At 39.8% G+C, this 21,243-nt stretch overlaps 11 protein-coding genes across 11 annotated transcripts; 7 read left to right on the forward strand and 4 right to left on the reverse strand.

Moving 5' to 3' along the window:
- Window positions 1–517: 517 nt before the first annotated feature.
- Window positions 518–1,708, reverse strand: OGAPHI_001314 (uncharacterized protein; the record flags this gene model as incomplete). The annotated part of the gene is made up of 1 exon (XM_046202062.1): window positions 518–1,708. The coding sequence occupies one exon, from the start codon at window positions 1,706–1,708 to the stop codon at window positions 518–520; it is 1,191 nt and encodes a 396-aa protein (XP_046064223.1).
- Window positions 1,709–2,826: 1,118 nt separating this feature from the next.
- OGAPHI_001315 (uncharacterized protein) lies at window positions 2,827–3,039 on the forward strand (the record flags this gene model as incomplete). The annotated part of the gene is made up of 1 exon (XM_046202063.1): window positions 2,827–3,039. One exon carries the CDS (start codon window positions 2,827–2,829, stop codon window positions 3,037–3,039), a length of 213 nt encoding a protein of 70 aa, XP_046064224.1.
- Window positions 3,040–5,491: 2,452 nt separating this feature from the next.
- Window positions 5,492–5,866, forward strand: OGAPHI_001316 (uncharacterized protein; the record flags this gene model as incomplete). The annotated part of the gene is made up of 1 exon (XM_046202064.1): window positions 5,492–5,866. One exon carries the CDS (start codon window positions 5,492–5,494, stop codon window positions 5,864–5,866), a length of 375 nt encoding a protein of 124 aa, XP_046064225.1.
- A 334-nt stretch (window positions 5,867–6,200) lies between these two features.
- On the forward strand, window positions 6,201–6,862 carry OGAPHI_001317 (uncharacterized protein; the record flags this gene model as incomplete). The annotated part of the gene is made up of 2 exons (XM_046202065.1): window positions 6,201–6,290; window positions 6,419–6,862. The coding sequence occupies 2 exons, from the start codon at window positions 6,201–6,203 to the stop codon at window positions 6,860–6,862; spliced, it is 534 nt and encodes a 177-aa protein (XP_046064226.1).
- Window positions 6,863–6,933: 71 nt separating this feature from the next.
- On the forward strand, window positions 6,934–9,035 carry OGAPHI_001318 (uncharacterized protein; the record flags this gene model as incomplete). The annotated part of the gene is made up of 2 exons (XM_046202067.1): window positions 6,934–8,150; window positions 8,648–9,035. 2 exons carry the CDS (start codon window positions 6,934–6,936, stop codon window positions 9,033–9,035), a joined length of 1,605 nt encoding a protein of 534 aa, XP_046064227.1.
- OGAPHI_001319 (uncharacterized protein) lies at window positions 7,677–8,039 on the reverse strand (the record flags this gene model as incomplete). The annotated part of the gene is made up of 2 exons (XM_046202068.1): window positions 7,677–7,888; window positions 7,952–8,039. 2 exons carry the CDS (start codon window positions 8,037–8,039, stop codon window positions 7,677–7,679), a joined length of 300 nt encoding a protein of 99 aa, XP_046064228.1.
- A 42-nt stretch (window positions 9,036–9,077) lies between the features above and the next one.
- OGAPHI_001320 (uncharacterized protein) lies at window positions 9,078–9,527 on the forward strand (the record flags this gene model as incomplete). Its single annotated transcript, XM_046202069.1, has 1 exon — window positions 9,078–9,527. One exon carries the CDS (start codon window positions 9,078–9,080, stop codon window positions 9,525–9,527), a length of 450 nt encoding a protein of 149 aa, XP_046064229.1.
- A 4,869-nt stretch (window positions 9,528–14,396) lies between these two features.
- On the forward strand, window positions 14,397–16,391 carry OGAPHI_001321 (uncharacterized protein; the record flags this gene model as incomplete). The annotated part of the gene is made up of 1 exon (XM_046202070.1): window positions 14,397–16,391. The coding sequence occupies one exon, from the start codon at window positions 14,397–14,399 to the stop codon at window positions 16,389–16,391; it is 1,995 nt and encodes a 664-aa protein (XP_046064230.1).
- A 198-nt stretch (window positions 16,392–16,589) lies between these two features.
- OGAPHI_001322 (uncharacterized protein) lies at window positions 16,590–18,125 on the reverse strand (the record flags this gene model as incomplete). Its single annotated transcript, XM_046202071.1, has 1 exon — window positions 16,590–18,125. The coding sequence occupies one exon, from the start codon at window positions 18,123–18,125 to the stop codon at window positions 16,590–16,592; it is 1,536 nt and encodes a 511-aa protein (XP_046064231.1).
- Window positions 18,126–18,589: 464 nt separating this feature from the next.
- Window positions 18,590–18,913, reverse strand: OGAPHI_001323 (uncharacterized protein; the record flags this gene model as incomplete). Its single annotated transcript, XM_046202072.1, has 1 exon — window positions 18,590–18,913. One exon carries the CDS (start codon window positions 18,911–18,913, stop codon window positions 18,590–18,592), a length of 324 nt encoding a protein of 107 aa, XP_046064232.1.
- Window positions 18,606–21,149, forward strand: OGAPHI_001324 (uncharacterized protein; the record flags this gene model as incomplete). Its single annotated transcript, XM_046202073.1, has 1 exon — window positions 18,606–21,149. The coding sequence occupies one exon, from the start codon at window positions 18,606–18,608 to the stop codon at window positions 21,147–21,149; it is 2,544 nt and encodes an 847-aa protein (XP_046064233.1).
- Window positions 21,150–21,243: the final 94 nt, after the last annotated feature.

Raw genomic sequence — 21,243 nt, forward strand, 5'->3', positions numbered from 1 at the left:
TATTAACGGTTTCAAAATCGTCAATTGTTAACAGAAGTCAATCACCCATCGAGATGGGAGCATTTGACGACTCAGTGGCGTCTTAGTTTTAGGAAAGTTATTTTGGTAGATTTTGGATGTGAAGCATGAACTGACTTTGTGACAGAAAATATGAATATGATTGATTTTCACAGTTTTACGTTTTTTTGCGACCTCTTTGAGGGATGAACATTGGTAATCCTGTCTGCGAACCGCATTTTCGATCTGCACCTGGATTCAAGTACTAGTTTTGGACTCAATGAACTAGAACTGGTCTGTTTTTTTAAGATCTCTTGTCAGAAGTCAAATCAAGGGCAGCATTTACAGAAAGGTAATTATTTGTCCAGTGGATTTTGACATGATGTTTTAGAACAGCTGATACAAATATATGTTAATTGGTATACTTCGAAAGAGGATCCGCTAGAAATAGACGGAACATGATAGCATTGATTTATTTCCATATGATTGTAGATACACAGTTACTTCTTTATTAAATTCTTCAGACTAATCTAATAGATCTAAAGTTTTGTCGAGAGGATATCGTTATGATCACGCCACAGACCACATTCGCAATAGCCGCCAGAATGAAAGGGTACTTTGCATTCATGTCTGCAAGAAGTCCACCGACATAAGAGGTGAAGATTATACCAATGCCCCCAACAAAAGCAAAGACACCAGAAATGGATCCCTTCCTTTTTTTATACTTCTCTCGAGATGTAATATTTGATAGCATTGTCATCGAAATGATGATCAGCAATATCTGAGCGGACCCCATTAAGGCAGATGAGACATAGACTAGGCCACTGTGATCTGGTTGGCTGACCCAACAGAACGAGACAAAACTGGTAAGTGAGACCCCAATGGCGATCATGAGAAGTAATGTAAAGTTGCTCAGACGGTCAATCAGAATGCCTGACACAGGTGCCAACAGTAAACCAAACAAATTTGCAATTCCAGTGAGGATTGAAGACAAAATGTAGGACTCGGGACATTCTATTTTCTCCGAAAAGCTCTTTGCACATTTTCCAGAATCCTTGAAATAACGATTGACATAAAATGGTATGTAGAGAGTGATAATGATCGTTATGCATCGGGAAAGAAATCCACATAAGTATGCGATGAGAATTGCAGGGTCTTCTAAAGATAATCGGACTCCTGCTTTCAAAGAATCCAGATACGATTCTTCAGATTCGAGCTTGGGACTGTTGCCCAACGCATCAACATCTGGTGATTGAATTCCTTCACTAAGAGCATCATTGTTTCTTTCGTTGTGGAATTGCGCTGGATCTTTTGATTTGAAACACAAATCATGAGAATTTTTGTAAGCACAAAACCACATGAAAACTGACGTCAAAAAAGCAAGGACCCCAACAGAATAATAGGATAGCTCCATTGCTTTCTTTGCTGTCCTTGAGCCCCCATAGAACACAGGTAGCCTCAGAAGTACCATAACCGAAAATACAGCCCCCAAACCACTCATTGTACCCATAAGTGAGACTTGTTTTCCATCCTTTCGATCCTTGTTTAAAATATCAACCTCTTCAATAGTGGTTTGGGCTCTTTCCACAGATCCCTCTCTTTGGGCTTCACGGACTGACTCAGATGTGGCATCCGGGTCTAGGGAGGGGCTGCCACGAGACGAGGAAAAAAGCACGGGATTGAACCCCGAATGATTCAGTTCGATCACCATAATTGTAATAATCCCGAGAGATGATGTCAACCCCACAGAGAAAATCAATCTCCAAGTAAGCATCTGTGGAATCACATTGTCGGTAACGAAATAAGCGAACCCAAAAAGGCTCACTCCACATATGAAAAAGCCTGCCGAAACAACGATTCTTGATCCTACCCTGTCGCAGAAGACGCCAACAAATGGAACAAGACACATTGAAAGAATCTCGTCGAATAAGCCAAGTGTTCCAACATAACTTCCCACCTCGTCCCCTATTTGAAGTACATCAGTTATGAAATAGGATTGGGTTGTAGAGATAAAGACTGCGAGAGCCACTGCAACAAAGCTCGCAAGAAGAAATGCGATAAAGTTGAGTCTGGTGTATCTTGTTTCCGTGTTCATTGGAATTCAATATTATCATGAAACGAAGCTCGATCTTTACCAATAAATGCAAGTCAAATTTAAATACGCAATATTAACTGTAACATTGCTAAGCGTAGCCAATAACTATGATGTGCGTCATAGATTTATGTGGGTCATGATATCTAGGGCAAATATATAATGCTGATTATGAGTAGATAGTGTGCGTTTACTAGTCGAGAGTTGAGTTCGTTAGCACATCTTCTAGATGTGCTCCTCAATATGCTTCCGAGATTTAAAGATGTAGGAAAATAAAAAAAAATCGGTCTGGTCAGAATTCGGTGTTTACGGGCTGTACTCATGAATTAGTTTCAAACTGGACGGCAACTATACAATTGATTCAAACTTGTTGTGTGGTCTAAATAGTCGCCAACGTGTCTTCATGTAAAGCCGTAATAGGTCTATCAAGAAAGCGGATCGATATCTTCACGAAAGTGTGCGGATTACTAGTATAGCTGATTAGGACCTAGTTCACAGCTAGGAATGGGAACAACACATCGAATCATTAAGGAATATTGACATACTGTAGTTAACCAGTCTCTTGGTCGAAGCGGCCGAGGACCAGTGCAGGTTGAATACAGGGATGCGTCATCGGTTGATTGGCTGCTTTAGGAATTATATGAAAGGGGCAAGGAAGATCCTATAGAATGAGGGGATTAGACCCAGGGGTAACAATGAGGAATTTAAGTGAAGAGAAAAGAGGAAAGTCTCGACAAATGGGTAAAGGTGAACAGTATGTTGGACCGGATCATGATGGTAACTGTAAGGAACCAGATAAGAATATCGAGTCGATAGGATTCCCTTTACGATTCAGCAAAAACAGAGACCAATACGAGATGAGCAATAGAATGGGCTGTAGTGATTGGCTACTCGAGAAAGTATATAAAGGGCAGGGCAGATTCTTTTACACGGAATTCGACCCAAGGTAGGAAAAGAAGTGTATTTAGGTATAGAATGAAACTAGAGATCTCATCAGCAGCTAAAGGACAGCAGTATGTGGGAGCGGATCCTTATAGTAACAAGAACTTCCGAGATAGTTTAGTGGTTAGAATTCTCGCTTGTCACGCGGGAGACCCGGGTTCAATTCCCGGTCTCGGAGATTTTTTTGAATCTTTTGCTCTGAAATTTGTGCGATTGGAGAGCTAGGAGTACACAAAAAGGTGTTCCAGGGAGAAGTGAAAACAGGGCTTGCAATAATCTTCATCTTTTTGTCAATGAGTCTGAGTAGTTGGCAATTATCTTCGAAGCCGCTTTTAGGTAATTCTAGTGGGAATAAAATTAGAACTCTTTTCATAAGTTGATTTTGAGGGAGAATTAGAGGAGGCGAGATCAGTTCAATTTACGTCATATGGACCACGCTCGAAGAATCGTAATGACGCAACTGGTGAAGGACTCCTGAACAGAGTACCGAGTTGTTTTCGATCTACCTGTTTTATAATCGTAACTAGTCAGTCATACGAGTAACCAAAAAAATGCTTGTTTTGACTGTCGACTTCCAATCTTTTAAAATATTACGCAGGGATGGACCAAAACTTAATGTTATAACCAAAAGTATCAGATTATAACAAATTCTTCCTGGTGTAAGACGGTATAAGACATTACGTAGTATAATGGGCATTCAACAATTTGAACCCACTCGTTTAGAAATGCAGTATCAGAATTCTGATGAATCTGACGGCTGACAACTGAATATATCTTCAGATCGACGATTTCGTAGTTAATATATTTTTGCCCCCAGAAGACGAAAAAACATAACAAATGCTTACTTAATCTGTCTTGAGGCTGTTCAGGTGTTACGACAAAATGGCTATAGTCCATCACAGGTATTACTAATAATTTTCTAATCAGAGAATTACCTAAACATGAAATAAGCAACTAAGCTTTATAATTGCAAAAATAAGCCTAACCTGTTTATATTTGATTACATAAGCTTGCATATACAGATGCACATTCATGCCAGATATTAGATGGAGACACGTGAAAGATGTGAGCCAAAAAACCTCGCGCTAGAAACTGCAGTGCAGCCAGCGTATGCATAAATACAAAAGCCATTTCATTGGCTCAGAGGAGTGCCGATCTCTATTATCATACTCGAGTTCAGTTTTACATCCGAACCTGGAAGATGAACTATAGCCCCTGACAACTCAATAAAGATAGACCCATAAAGAATTGACATTTGAATGTCTTGGAAATCATCATTAACCGTCTGTTAAAGCTCTTACAAAGAAACAAAATGTACGTTTCGGATTGCAAGTAAGACTATGCATTTGCGCTAGCATGAACACTTCAAAGACATGTCAGCACTTACTAGATTGATACTCAAGTTTCAACCTCATATTGGCCTTGTCGGCATATATTCACCAACGGCAAGGTCAAAAATCTCAAAGTAAAAGTACACGAGGTTATGAGCAACAATGAAACTATCGCGATCTATGAATATCCCGTCCATCTGTTAAAAACTGAGGTACTCGCAAACTGATAAGATTTAACTTTATATCGGTTATTCGCTTATGCAATATATGTACAGCCCTGTTTAGAAAAGACCGGAAACAATATTATATGAAACATGTCTTTGAATGAGAAATGTTTCACATAATGATATTAAGGAAAGGGATACGCCCTGCCAGTGACAACTTTGCAGACTGGAATACAGTATCGAAGTCTTGAACTAAACATACTTATTAAGCTAAATTAGGATTACATCAATCACAATAGCAGACTACACTAACCAATTTGGACTTCTAATGGAAAGAATCTATCAATTACTGGTTTGATACGGGAGCTACTGTAAGGTTCTATTCTTAAGCTGGTTGTAAGATACTATTCTTAAGATGGTTCACTTCTTCAGTATTCATAATGTTGCAGTTGACAATTGACTCTTCTACTATATCAGTTTAGATAAGTTGTTCAATTCCATATGTGGACTAACCCCACATGTTTATAGCATTCTCAGATGAGACCGAAAACACCGAAACCATTCAATCCTGAAAAACTTCAGAGTCACCACCCACACACATATATTCTATGTTGTGCGTCATCTGCTTACGTCACCTCTCTTATCAGTCAGAGTCACGTGATTAAGTTCACGACCAACTTCATCACAACAATGGTTAACTTCTTCAGTACTCATAATGCTGTAGTTATAAATGTACTCTTTTACTATATCAGTTAGATAAGTTGTTCACTTTTATATGTGGACGAGCCCCACATATTTATAGCATTCTCAAACAGGACCGGAAACATTACCATTTAATCCGGAAACACTATTGAGTCACCCCGCATTCATACTCTATGCTGCGTCATTTGCTTACGTCGCCTCTCTTATCAGTCAGAGTCATGTGATCAAGCTCACGACTATTTTCATCACAACAAACATCAAAGATGCAACAGAATCTGCTGAAAATACCTTCAGCTGAATTTCTTGAGAATCAGGTCAAATCCGAATCAGAGGAGCAAATTGCTCCTAACACTGAATCGGTGAAATTCAGTTTTGTTTCTGAAACCAACCTTATTGCCTGCCATCAAATGATTGAAACTGAAAGCAAGGCAATTAAGACACGATTGGGATGGTATGAAGACAGTGTTTTACATCTGATCAACTATGCAACATTTTGGTACAAGTTGAAGAGTATACTGGCAACAACTCCCTACACGTACTTCATTCAGCAAGTTGAAGAGGATACAGATCTAAATCTCAAATTAGGCATTCCAGCTAACTGGTTGGGTGATTTTATTCAAGGAATAAAATCAAACTAGTATTTAGGAGAAATGCTTCCCCAACCAGCTTACTTGATTTCAACAAATTGGGGATATTACATCATGAAGTACCTCCACAGCAAGTTTTTCACAAGTAAACTTAACTCAAAAACTCTCGGACAGAACTTCGAGCGTTTCAAGCTCGAAAAGAGTTCCACGGGTAGGGCATATCAATTTGTTCATATTAATCAATTATTGAGACTCATCCAAAAGGAAGGCCTTGAAGTCAATGAGGCAACAGTTGCGAATATATTAGCACTGTCCTAGATCATACTTAATGACTAGGAGTGCTGCATTGACTGGGCCACTGAGTTTTTACAAACTTAACACATTGATGACAGAAGACGAAAACCATGCTGCTCAGTCTGAAAAAGAAGTTAGAGGTCCTAAAACCACAAAACAATATGCCAGAGCGTCTCATGACGTTGACTTCAAAGATCAAAGAAACCTTATTACCCGTGACAACGAAAATTAGATCCTACTTAGCTCCGGTGCCAACCTAACAATCTCTAAAATCATCACTTTCTTCATGATTATATTCATGAAGCCTAGGGATGTGGAAATTTCAGAGGTGTCGTGGAAAATGACGGAATATTAGGACGCATTCAAGGAATTGGACGTACTGCCCTCAATTTCAGTGGCAAGGTTGCTCCGTTAACTGCTTATTATTCGGGGGATATATCTTCTACACTCATCTCTTTCAGATCTCTAGAAGACTCACAAATCCGTCCTGTCTTCGACCCTCATTCCCCTTACTTATCCCTTCAAACGGATAAGATCCCAATTCGGAAAGCTGACGGTCTATACTTCATTGATCAGGCTTTCCTCATTCCTGCTCAAAAATCCAGAGTGTACCATTTGCACAGCAAACTGGGACATATTAACGTCAAAGACTTAGCTACTTCATTAAAACACAAAACCATTGTGTCATCCATTGAAGAACTGGATTTAAATGATCTTGCCAAAAACCAAAGGAAGGATGCATACTGTGCATGACAGGCAAAGCCCGTCGTTCTAATGCAATCCATGAGTCTCACCAAAACCATCTGATAAATAAACACTTTGCTATGGTCTCTTCAGATGTTTGCGATATCAAAGTCACTCCCGGAACCTTCGAATACAAGAGATTCATCTCTTTCCGGTGTTCATACACATCATACACGGTTGTTTATCCCCTTGATCTCAAAACCTTAGTGTACACGAAAATTGATGACGTTATCCATTGGGTTCACAATCAGGGATACAATATTTTTGAATTCTTCTCCGATCAAGGTTTAGAATATAGAAACTCAAAAGATGATCCTATACTTCAGCAACACGGAATTGATCAGATACTCACCTCAGGTTTTACACCAGCTTCTAATGGAGTCGCTGAACGCCTTAACCTAACAATCCTCTACGACTGTCGCGCAATGCTTGTTGGAGGCCGTCTACCGAACTTTTTCTGGCCTGAAGCAGTACAATCTTTGGAGCAGTCACTTTCGTCCCTGACAGCCCATCCAACATTAACAGATGAACCATCCATCGGACTCGGCATCTCAAATTTATGCCAGCTACGATTCTCTACTATAATTATCACCTCTAGAAATCTGGATTTGCTAGTTATCCTCTCCAACCTGACATTGAAATACGATCTACAGACACGTGAACCACGTAATATCATTGGCACTCCTCGACTCGAACCAGTGAGTTCGTCACCTATTCATATCTCTCCCTCCAACAATGATACCGACACGGATCATCCTAGCAAAGGGGCCACCTCTCAAGAGGGTGGTGCAACTGTGGAATCTCCTGAAATCCATCCCCATGATCATGTCTTTGGACCTGAACAGGATAAGGAGTCCACAGAATCCAATGACCAGTCATCGGTTACCCATGGACCCCGTTCGTCAGTGATCACATTCCCCGAACACTCGTCAACCTCATCTCGAGATGGCACGACATCTCTATCTGCACACAGTTCCTCTCTGTCATCACTTGAATCAGAACCTGTGATCGTGATACGCCCAACTTCGCCGATTCCTGAATTACAAATTGATCCATCATCTGATACAAAAGATCAGAGCTCGCCCGATCAAAACCTACCTGAGGAATCCCGTTTTGCAGTCAAAAGACCAGTTGAAATTGCTGAACTACCGAACGAAACGGTCGTCGTCAAATACCAAAGATCCATGCCGATCAGGCGCACTGATCGTGTTTTGCGCTCGGCGTCCAAACAGGCTAATCTCTTATATGTTCAAAACCACTATCGAGACACCTTACGCGCATCAGATGCCTCTAAATGGTAGATAGCAATACAGAATGAACTTCAGTCTGACACTAAAAAAGAGACATGGGATCCTGAACCCATCATATGTTTTGAAGAAGACTATCAGAAGATCTACAAAGAGCGCACAACACCTACACAGTGGACCTTTGCCATTAAAACTTCAGGAGAATGCAAAGCTCGTCTCTGTGCCCATGGTGATCTACAACGAAGCGCCACCTACGAGGAAACATTCTCTCCTACGCTCCGGGCTGATCTTGCTCGGCTCATTTTTGCCCACTGCGCTCAAGCTCAATGGTTCTTCCCTTAAGTGGACTTCGAATCTGCCCACTTGAACAATGAACTTGACACTGAGCTGTACATTCACTCTCCCGATGGCCTCGTTAAACCTTCATGCTCACCTAGTGAGAGGGTGATTTACAAATTACGCAAGGCATTATACGGACTTAAACAATCAGGAAACTCTGGCATGACCAGATTAGCGATGTTTTAAGACAATTTGGATTCATATCCAGGGAAGAAGTCTACCCTTCATTATTCATACTACAATATACCGAAGGAAGAACGTCGTGCTTATTGGGTCTATTTGTTGACGATTTGATCTTCTGTGCTACAGAAAATGAAGTACTAGACGACCTTATTGTCAAACTGAAAGATAGATACGAACTAAGAATCATTGTTCCTGATGAAGAAGGGAAACAGAATTTTCTTGGAATGGAGTTAGAGATCATGAGAAATGACACTGGGAATATCAAGGCCATCTCTATCTCTCAAAGCCAATACATCGAAGATATTGTATCAACATACGACGTCAAGACATCCAAAGTACTGCAAACTCCAATATACCCACAGTTCTATCACTTGCCAGTAAAAGACGCTATCTTCTATCTGATAGTCAAGTGACTAGATATAGAAAAATGATAGGATCAGTGCTCTATCTTTAACATGACAAGACCAGATATAACTTATGCGGTGAACTGCCTGGCCAGATTCAGTACTACACCAGACTTAGAATTGTTCAAACAATTATATCATCTGATCATATATCTATATCATACGAGGGGTAACAAAATGACCTACAAAGCAGGTGACTGCCAATTGTCTATCTACACACATAGCGATCTAGCCCAAGACGTTGTCACTAGAAAATCTATAGGAGGTCATATATTCGCCATTAACGGATCTCCATTTTCATGGGACTCCAAGAGAATATCAACCATATGTGACTCTTCGTGCCAAGCAGAAATGGAATCACTATCCATCGCAGTCAAAGAGCTCTTCTTATGGTTCATCGGTCTTCTTGAGTATACTGGATTGATTGAGTACATCGAAAAGAAACCAATTGTTCACGTTGACAACAGCTCTGTCATCAGCTTAATCAAGAAAGGAAACTAACTTCTCTTCAAAGTCAACACATTACATGGCAAGATGCTATATGTCAAGACAATATTATCTCAACGATGTGTATGACATTGTCAAGATAGGTACAGGGGACCAACTGGCGGGCATACTAACTAAAGCAGTTACCATCAAGGTGATGAAACATATTTCACCGAAGTTATTCAGCAAGGGGAGAACGCTCACCAACTGAGGGGATGTGTCGGAACTTTGCCAGTTGATTGTTTAATAATTGACCAATAAACTCACTCACGTGACTGACTGAAAAAAGTGAAGATGAGAATCTCCGTCTCGTTTCAAACGACGGTTTGCTGCATATCTTCATACTATACGTCTGACACAACATGTGTATGTTTCATATGATGAGCGCATAGAGGTATCACAACTTGTTTCACGTTGCTGTGGACTTGTAACATTCCCATCCAATCCTTAAACACTTCAGACACACATTACATACATTTTATATGATGTGTCAGTTGCCTGACGCCCAGCTTCCTTATCAGTCAAAGTCACGTGATTCAGTCACGACTAGCTTCATCTCAACTGAGGACAATTGCAACTCTTTCATTGTTTTGAAATCTGTCTATCAACTTTGGAGGTACTACAAATCATCATCTATACACCTGACTCGAAGGAGTCCAATATTTTTCATAGCTCCCAAATTGCGAAGTCAGAATAAATTTAATATTGACTACGTCTATAGAGGTAGGATCGCATAGTAAACAGACAATATGGTAAAATCGTTTTCTTGAGATGAGAAACTACTATAGTATTGATGGTATGCGTTGAATGTTTTCTATTAGAAGTCAAATTGTTTAGCGTTATCTGCTATTGTAAGAGGTATATTCTTGATTTGCTCTGATGACTATGCCTAATTTAATACTTAGAATTTTTCTTTGCTTGAATATGATCATGTAAAACGTTTCTCTTTAAAAGACAAGTTCCACTGATTCATATTTCCGATCTTTCAAAGCGGGCTGTGTGGATTTTGCATATGTGGGTGGCTGCTATGCATGTGAGTCTTATTGCAGATACCTCAATATTCAAAAATCCTCTTTCTTTTCGCCGAATGTTAAAGTACTTGCAAACCGATAAGATCTAAATGCATAACGGTTATGCAAAATCTACACAGCCCAGTTTGATAAAGAACGCAAATATTATAATGTGAAACATGTTTTTGAATAAGAAATGCTCCACATAATGATATTTATGGAAAGGGAAAAGCCTTACTCAGGGACAACTTTGCAGACTGGAATATCGTATCAAAGTATTAAACTGGAGAAAGAAATCGATTAATCGCCCAAAACTTCGATAGGCTCAAGACGCTACATTGTCTTGATTTGGGTCGCTTCAGTTCAGGTTCATCTTCAACTTTGACTTGATGCCCCTGATAGCCCTTGATTAATGAGTAACAAAAATGTTGAGCCAATATGAGTTAGTCTCGATCTGCTTATCCAATCTCTTATGCATTATGCAAGATAAGAGAAAGGAGTGTGAGACTCAGATCTTGGAACATGAGATCGAGGTAGTTGAAGCATCTGCACTATTAGTCTCTCACCCGAAATCTCCACTATGTATGCGCAGGTAACCATAGCTACCTACCATATCTGAGTTACTATATAAGGAGGGGCTTAACTCCCCCTTATATCAAAGACAGCTTTAAAATTGTATATCTGAGAATACTACAAGTTGATATTTACCATGAACCAGACAGACTTATATGAGTATTATCTGTCAAGTTACAAACAAAAAATATTTATGCATGCAAGCATTTAAGTAGTACTTGCCCATATACCCCCGTATGATCCTATGATCATGTCAACTGTTATTTCGGCGTAATTGTAACCACTTTATTGACGAGCACTTCGAATGTGGGCAACTTCAATGATCCTCCCATTCACTCCAGCATCCAGAACGAAAACAATTTTTTAGTAGAGACAGTTCTCTGTAAAAATGCTCTGGTGAGAAAAGTTACAATAGCTGGTAGATCAGTCTATGATATCCTACGCCTTTCAAGTATTTATGGGTGGTTCTTGAGTATTTGCTTGATGGCAACTTAGATCAGCATTGAAAGTTCTATTTGCATGTAGCTTGGGAATCTAATGTAATAATATTATGGTTAATACTAGCAAAAGTGGTTAAAGTAGCATAACGGATATAAATTAAATTGGGCAAAAATCATGCAAATCATTTTCGGGACGCTAATTTGACACTTTCCTGCGCGGATATTGAGACTTCTATGATTAACTTTAAGCTCTTAAAGGGAGAGAATCTCTCTAAACAGGCTTTTTTATACAAAAGTCAGTTTGGCACGTAGAGTGCGAAAGGCGCAAGATTTGAAATTATGACTTTGGATCCTGTCAAAGTCTGTTGAGTTAGTGCAAGTTGGTCTCAACTGCTTACCTGATTTTTTATGCATAAATGATTACGCAAGATAAAAGAAAGGAGCGTGAGACTCAGATCTAACGGCCTAAAATAGCAACAGTCCTAATCGAGAGTCGCTAGACTAAACTATCTCAGTTAGGAGAGACGCTGAGGTCTTTTTGTTGCATTTCCAAATATCATTTAAGGGGCGCTCTCCCTCTCTATTTGGATAGAGGACAGCTCTGATATTATGTATGTGAGAGTATTATGCGTTGATATTGTTGTGATGAAGCTAGTCGTGGCTTAATCACGTGACTCTGTCTGAGAAGAAAGTCGACGTAAGCAAATGACACATCGTATAGAATATATGTGACGTATATCAGAAGTGATTAAGGATCGGTTGTGAATGTTACAGGTCCACTTTGAAAACACTCTCAATATGTGGGTTTCGTCCACATATTAAAGTGAGCAACTTATTTAGCTGATATAGTAAAAGAGTGACTTATTAACTACAACATTTTGAATACTGAAGAAGTTAACCATCTTGAAAACAGAATCTTACAGATATGAATCTGACTGCCCTGTATGAGTATTATCTGTCAAGTTACAATCACATTTCGGTATAGCATGAATCACTGAACTCAAATACCTATCCTCTCACAATAGCTGACTGACTACTTGGACCTGGGTTGTCACACTCTTATTTATCCTCATCTTGAATAATCAGTACTTCCTTTGGGATTAAAGAAAGAGTTTGGGAGAAAGCGGTATCCCTCAGGCAATCCCAGACTTTTCCAACGAATATAACGATGAAAACGACATTCCAAGATAATTACTCAATCTTATAAATCGAAGATAAACTCTCCTCGGAAGATAAAACTTTATAGTATCAGATAGTATACAATAATATATTTTAAGTTTGTCCAACTGTTGCAGTGATGGTCTACAGGACATTATGAGACTGAAATAAGGGCACAAAGGGCACAAAGTACCAACGAAGGGTATTCGCTCTAGCGCTGGATATTCCTGTTTAGCCTTTTTCATCTGAGAATCTTTGAATAGTGACCTTTTATGGTGATGCTTCTTTAACTAATTGATGAGATTTCAATTCGTAACAGCAATAGCAATATTACTGTCAGTCACAATTTATTTCCACCAATCAATAATGCATTTTGAAGCTCTAGTGGAAATACAATTCTGGAGAGAGCTAATACTTACCGACTTTCCCATAGTCTATTTCTGCCTCCGAGATTGTGGTGATAATGTAAATTCAGCTATTGAAGCAGACGACCGAAAATTAAATTTATATAAAATTAAAATTGTCAAAGTTTAATGTAAAGTGAGTAATGAGGAATCAAATTTAAAGATATCGGTCACCAGCTCATCTGTCTTATTCGTTTGTTTCTCTGTCATGTGCTCGAAGATTTGGGATCAGTAAGATTTCTCCAACGAAATTTCTTCGATTACCTGTCAATTCTCTTAGCCCTCCTTGTGGTAACTTGAGACTACTTGTCTTTTTGATATATGCACATTTGGCGACGAAATAGAGGTATGCATGCTTTAATTAAAAACTGTGATTGACAAGAAAAATATCTTAGGCGTGGTTGTAGTAAGTCCTTTCCAGATGCAAAAGTAAGACAAGGATCGGTCCAAGTTATTGCTCATCCTGCTTATTGATTCGAATAAACCTATAGTCCTTATTAAACTAACTCTCTTCAATTCTCCTAGTATGGGGTCCTCCTTTTCATGGGAACTTGTCTGCCCTTCTAAATCTTCCTGAAGAGTCCAATGAAAACAGCTTATTCTGTGATTGCCGAGTATTGGTCACTAGTCTTATCATTCAAGAGAGATATCACATCTTGGCCCCAGTCCACTCGGTTAACTCAGTATGTTGAACCGACCCCTTGTAAAATATATAAGGAACCGGAAAAGGGTACCGAGTCGATAGGATCCTTATTATGATTGGCAAGGCCAGAGACCAATACGAGACGAGCAATGGATTGGGCTGCCATGATTTGCTACTCTAGAAGGCGAATATAAGGGGCAGGGCAGATCCTTTTACAGGAAATTTTACCCAAGGTAGGAAAAGAAGTGAACTCAAAAGTACAAAACGAAAACGAAACATGATAGACGGTAACCATATGTTGGGCCGGATCGTCAGCATTATATTAATAGCATACATGGCCGAGTGGTCCAAGGCGGTAGACTCAAGTTCTATTCTCAGTGATGGGACGCAGGTTCGAACCCTGCTGTATGCATTTTTTTTCACTCGTGAGTGGCACAAGTCTGGGCTGTTACGATCTATTCATCTTTCTAGTTTCATGATAAGAAAATGCGATAAAACAAGGACAGTGTCTTAGCTCGAATATTTAGAATCGTATCCATGTAAATCCTCAAATAGTCTATTACTAAGCGAGGTGGAATTATGAATAAACAAATAAATTGATATAAAAATTTAGGGACCGAAACCAGCTAATAGGAATACAAATCTTTCACACAAGTATGCCAAACCACGAAGTAGAATATGACGCTTCTAGTACGTCTAACCCATCCAAGAGCAGGGCTAGACGCTATAGAAGTCGAAAAGAGCGACCATGTGATTTTTGCCGGCGAAAGCGGGAAGCATGTTTTAAAGAAGGAATTAATCAAAAATGTGTGAACTGTGAACGAAGGAATTTGGTTTGCTCATACAACTCTCTCCCAATCAAGAAGAAATCAAAAGTGCAGGTTCAGCCGACAAGTTTGAACCAGTCTCAAGCTATTCATCAAGCCGCTCATTTACCAGTTGTTGGAAAAACTCAACTTGATGTATACACTACACGTCCGGAACCTTTGGCTGTCACCCGATTACAATTGAGGAACAGATCAAACTTGCCAAACTCTCTGGAGTTGCATAATGGACAAACGAGTGTTTTCGTGGGATTAACTGGCGATCAGGACCCATGGCTTCTCAGTCAAGTCTTAAATAAAAGTGAAGGAGATGCAGGGGCAGATACTAAATACGAAGTCAAAAACCTTTTCAACGACACCAAGTTTCCTATTATCTTTGCTGTTTGCCCTACCGAATATCTTAATCCTAGACCTGATCAATATTGTGTCGATAATATACAACGAGTGGTAGAGCCACTTGCTGAGAGTCTTATCAACAATTATTTCATCATGGTGAACCCATCATACCCCATCATAAGCAGGTCACTATTTTTAAGGAATCTTACGAATCAACAGGTCTCCTCAACATTGTTGGCGTCCATTTATGTGATCAGTACACCATTTCTTGAAGGCCAAGAACTGCAGCTTTACTTATCCAAGGATGCAAAGGGTGATTGGCATCAATTGAATGATTTCATTCTCAAATCGCTTTCACTTGAACAAGGTGCTGCGACGCTTCAAACAGTTCAAGCCATTCTGCTCAAGCTCAATGCTCGACCTCTCATAATAAGGAATGCCAATGCCCCACGCCATTGGGCTTTATCTGGATCTCTTGTGGCTTTAGGACAAGAATTGGGATTGAATATTGACCCAAGTGGTTGGGATATTCCCTCTCAGGAGAAAAGATTACGAAGAGTATTATGGTGGGCAATATACGTGCATGATAAATGGGAAAGCATAGGTTTATCTCGTCCATCTCATATCCATGATGATGATTTCAAAGTTGAGGACATCAAAGAGAGCGATTTTCTTGAAGATGATGAAACACCACTTGGTGGGCTTGGAATAGGCGCTAACTTGTTTGTTGCTTTCGTTCATCTATCAAAAGTGTTATCGAAAGTTTTGTTAGAATTCTGTTCCATCAAACACTTTTTGAATTCTGACAGATCATCAGAAGAGATGGTTGGAATTGCTGTCACTCTGATGAACCGACTTGATGCAGTAGAGGCGATTTATTTCTCTGTGGAAGTTCCCGATACATATATTGGGTCACTCATTTCATTACATTTGGCTAAAACGACTTGTGCGTTGTCATGTTGCCGTTCCATTCTTCGAAGCAAGAGGGATGACTGTTATTCATTTCTGGATGGATGTGCTTTGAAGTATGCCAATCAACTCAATCAATATTTATGTACTGTGCGGAACAAATACCTGGATGTTCATTGGTGGTGTTATTCTAGAATGAATTTCTCGATAGTGGGTATATGCATACTGGCATTTTATCTTGCTTCTAAAGCCAAAGGAGACGATGATCTTTGGAAAGAACAAGTGGACCTATACAGGCAGAACTTACACATTTTGACCAAGTCCACGCATGTTACTCAGTTGGCTCTGTTACGATTTGAGTTGCTATTATCAAAAATTGAATCAGGACAGAGCGCACGATCCACTGAGAGCGCCTACACTTTTCCAGAAATTAACAACTTCAATGAGGCTCATATTTGGGCCGATCATGTTGATCCAAATACTTTGATGACAAACGACGATGCATTCATTGATTGGCTAACAGTGAACGGAGTTCCACAATCATTCGACAATACTCTTGCAGGAACGATAAATGATAGTTAGAGAGATTTACTTCAAGTTCATGTTGTTATTGCATTATAACATCTGATCTGGTGCATGGTTGTCAGGCTGAGCTGCTCTCACTTTCGTTTCCAGAATAGTGGCCAGTTGCTGGCTTGTGGTATATGAACTCATATGAAGATCTCACTAATAAATTTTACATACTAAACGCAAGGTATCCCTCTCTGAAAGTGATATCTTTCACTGAACACCCTGAACACCCGAGTAAGTCACAACAACGGATTCTAGTTTAGGATTCGATTCAGTTGTAGTCTCGTCAGCTTCACTTGTCGAAAGTTCATCACCAAACAGCTCACTGATCTTCTCCAAAGTAAGTCCTTTTGTTTCCACCCAAACATAGTAAATTATAGGGATGAAAATCATGTCATAACCTCCAACAATCATGTAAAATTTCCAGCCAATATTACTCATTCCAATGGAAAACACGAAAGTTGAGAAGAGTCCTCCACCATAAGCGCTGATCATGAAAATCGAATTTCCGATAACTCTTGTACTATTAGGATAAATCTCAGGCGGATAAAGAGATGTCAAAGGAGTGCAAACCACTGAATAGAAACCCGAGAACAGAAACATCATAGCAATTGCACCATACCCGGTAGATTTATCAAGATCTTCGTTGTATTTTTTCACAAGACCTCCAAGAATCAGTAGCGACAGTGCCATGAAGAAAGTGGCGATCATGGCTTGGTTTTTCCGGCCAAATATATCAAACGTATAAGAGCCAATACAAGCAACAACAAAACACCATGCAGAACGAATAATTTGGACTTCCAACTGGGTTTTGGTATCAGTAACACCAACTTGCTTGAGCAAAATTGTAAAATAATAGGTTGCAATGGTGGAACCTCCGAGTTCGGACATCATACTCAAACTAATGACAATAAAAGCTCTTCTCAAGTTTGACGGTTTTTGCCACTGTCTTTTCCATAGACCAAGCCCGTTTGCAAACTTCGATTCTTCGATGATGCCAGAATTCACTTCTTCAATCAGAACTTCTGCAGCAGCTGCATCTCTATCTGCCATGACATAGAAGATCTCTCTTGCTTCATCAACTTTACCTTTCAACATAAGCCATCTAGGAGATTCTGGACAGAAGATCAGTAGGAGACCACATAAAACAGTTGGAACTCCTTGAGTAATTGTAGGAATTCTCCAACTCCAATTACTTTGAATATCACGGGTCGCATACGTAACACCTGCAGCCACTAGCGATCCAATATAGTAGCAGGCATGAAAAAGGCCAAGCACAACACCTCTAATATCTGGAGGACATATCTCGGACACCAAAATAGAGGCTGCGGAGAAAATGATACTGGAAGACAAACCCAAGAAGATTCTTCCAACAATGAACATTGCGATATTAATGGAAGCAGAAGATAAAATGACACCAATTGCCATGATGCCAATAGCTATCATGATAGCCCATTTTCTCCCAAAACCATCCGTGATCCTACGAATAAATGGGACAGCGAGAAGCATTCCAATCCAAATAGAAGCCGTGTTCAAATTGATAGTTTTGTCAGTGAGGTTGAAGTAAGCGGTGTATTGTTCCAAAGAGTTGATAGATCCCATAATTGACGATTCCATGCCCAAGGTAGATGGTTCAATGATGGCAACTGCAATAGTAGCAGCCAGTAAACCATATTTGTTTTTAGGAACCAAAGGTGATAGATGTTTGAATTTTCCATAGTCGTATAGAGCTCCTTGAGAATCCATTTTAGAATTTATTCACTTTGATTGTTTTCAGTGACAGATCACCCTTGACATATAGTGTCCTGTTAGGAGTTCGTCAAGGGTATTTGGTCTGTACTTTCTCCTTATCTTTCGTGATCCCATCTAACCAAATAAGCAAGATTAAGATTTATCGCCCGCGGTTCAACGAAGGTTTTTCCACAAAATTGTCTTTGACAATAGCCGCACTGTTATCTAAAGCTTTTTTTATTGCCCGCGGGTCGTTTCTATTATAGCTCAGGGAAGCCCACTTTCATGCTCTGACAAGATTCCTCATATCTGACTCGCCGATTGGTTGTTATCTAGTTACCAATGCCCGCGGGTTGCATTATCAGTCAATCGAACAATGATAGTTCTTGATATTACAGTTGAAGTTTTTGTCGGCATCAACTTATAAGTCTGAACAAGATCGAATCCAATTTTTACTGATCAACTGGCTTAAAGCTTATCTACACACTAGGAAGAATGTTTGATGTCGAAGAGGTTCTCTCCAAGCTTTCGTTAGGGGAGAAGGTCTCTCTTCTATCCGGAGAGGACTTTTGGCATACTAAGCCTTTAGACAACTTTGGTGTTCCTTCGATTAGAGTGTCCGATGGGCCAAATGGTATCAGGGGAACCAAATTGTTTGATGCAATTCCGGCTTCATGTATTCCTTGTGGGACAGGAATTGGGGCAATGTTCGATAAAGAGTTTGTTAGCTCGATTGGAAAATTCCTGGCTGCAGAAGCCAAATTAAAGGGAGTCAATGTTGTACTGGGTCCAACAGTAAACATTGCCCGAGGCCCACTAGGCGGGCGAGGGTTTGAGTCCTTTAGCGAAGATCCGGTTTTGTCTGGCTTAATTGCTGCCCAGTATATCAAGGGCCTGCAATCTGAGAATGTCTTTGCATGTTTAAAACATTACGTTTGCAATGACATGGAACATGAGAGAAAAGCTTCAAACACTATCGTCACAGAGAGAGCTTTGAGAGAACAATATTTGTTACCATTTCTAATTGCCCTGAAAGAGAGTAATCCTCGTTGTCTCATGACATCCTACAACAAAGTTAATGGAACTCATGTTTCTGAATCACCTTTTTTGATTGGTGAAATCCTAAGAAAGGAATGGGGGTTTGATGGCCTGATAATGAGTGATTGGTTTGGAACCTATAGCGTTTCTGAGTCTCTAAATGCTGGGTTGGGACTCACCGGAGCCGACATGTCTTTCAATTTTGGTGGAATTGATTTGGAGATGCCCGGCCCCGGTCAATGGAGAGGAAGTCTTGTAAGCCATAGTGTCACTTCAAATAAAGTCAATGAGACTACGATAGATATGTGCGCCAGAAATGTTTTAAGACTGGTGAAGGACTGCCAAGATCAAGGAATGAGACTAGGAGGTACAGAAGAATGCGTCGTCAATGATACGAAGCTTCAATCATTAAGAGATATGGCTGCAAAATCCATAGTTCTTCTCAAGAATGAAGATAATGTGCTCCCATTGAACAAGAGGAAGGGTCTTTTGGTAATCGGACCTAATGCAAAGTTTGCTGCCTACTGTGGTGGAGGTTCGGCTGCCTTGACAACTTATCACGCAGTCACACCATATGAAGGATTAAAAGCTCAATTAGACGACGAAAGTTTAGCCCATTATGCTCCCGGGTGCTACTCTCACAAAATGTTACCGCTCATGGATGACAAAATTAAAACAAAAGATGGAGAGCCCGGATTTATCTTCAAATTCTATACTCAACCTCATGATGTTGTTGATAGGGTTCCTTTTGATACCTTTCATCTTAGAAAAACTCATGTTTACTTGTCAGATTATAAGCATGAGGCCATCAGAAACAATCCAGTGTTTTATGGAACAACGGAGGGGTATTTCACTCCCGAAGAATCTGGAGTCTATGACTTTGGTCTTTGTGTTAGGGGAACAGCAAAATTATTTATCGACGACGTTGAGATGATTGATAACGAATCTCAACAGACACAAGGAACATCATTCATGAACAATGGTACAGTTGAAGAGAAAGCATTTATTGAGTTAACTGCTGGTCGTACTTACAAGATCTCATGTACTTTCGGATCGGGGCCTACCAGCAAATTGATTTCATCTAAGGCTGTGATCTTTGGTGGAGGAGGAATTTCGTTCGGTTGTGCTAAACAAATCGACGAAGAGCAGACAATCAATCAAGCCGCTCAACTTGCCGCAAAAGCGGATCAGGTGGTAGTGGTCATAGGACTTAGTGAAGAGTGGGAATGTGAAGGTTTCGATAGAGCAACCATGGATCTTCCTGGAAAGACAGATCAACTTGTCAGAGAAGTTCTCAAAGCAAACCCCAATGCTGTCATTGTAAATCAATCGGGTACTCCCGTCACTATGAGCTGGGCCTCTCAGGCGAAAGCGATTGTCCAGTCTTGGTATGGTGGAACAGAGATGGGAAATGGTCTAGCAGATGTTTTGTTTGGAAATGTGAACCCTAGCGCTAAGTTGCCTCTTTCGTTCCCAGTTAAAAATGAAGATAATCCAGCTTTCCTGAACTTTGAAAATACTGGTGGAAGGGTCCTTTATGGGGAGGACATTTACGTGGGCTACAAGTATTATGAGAAAACTAGAAAGAAACCACTTTTTGCCTTTGGTCACGGTCTATCATACTCAAAATTTGAATTTTCTGATCCGGAAGTGGATCTTGATGATGAATTTTTGGTTTGTTCGTGTGATGTTAGAAATGTCTCTTCATTATCTGGATCTGAGACAATTCAAATTTATATTGGACAACTGGACCCATCACAAAGTCGTCCCGTGAAAGATTTAAGAGATTTCACGAAGGTCCATTTGAACCCTAATGAAACTAAGAGGGCGGTTTGCAAAATTAGCCTCAAAGTTGCTACTTCCACTTTTGATGAGTTGACTAAGCACTTTAAAATGTCCGAAGGTAATTACGAGGTTCTATTTGGTGTCTCTAGTGATAAAATAGTTCTTCGTGAGCAGTTTAAAGTACAAAATACGATCTACTGGAAAGGTTTTTATTAGCTTGGTAATTTCAGATCTATATAGAATGAAAATCACTACAATTAAAATTCAATTTTATGATTATTATTATTTATTTATTTTTTTTTTTTTGTTA

Source organism: Ogataea philodendri (genome assembly GCF_020536065.1).
Source record: "Ogataea philodendri strain CBS6075 chromosome Unknown scaffold4, whole genome shotgun sequence".
NCBI classification, from domain to species: Eukaryota; Fungi; Ascomycota; class Pichiomycetes; order Pichiales; family Pichiaceae; genus Ogataea; species Ogataea philodendri.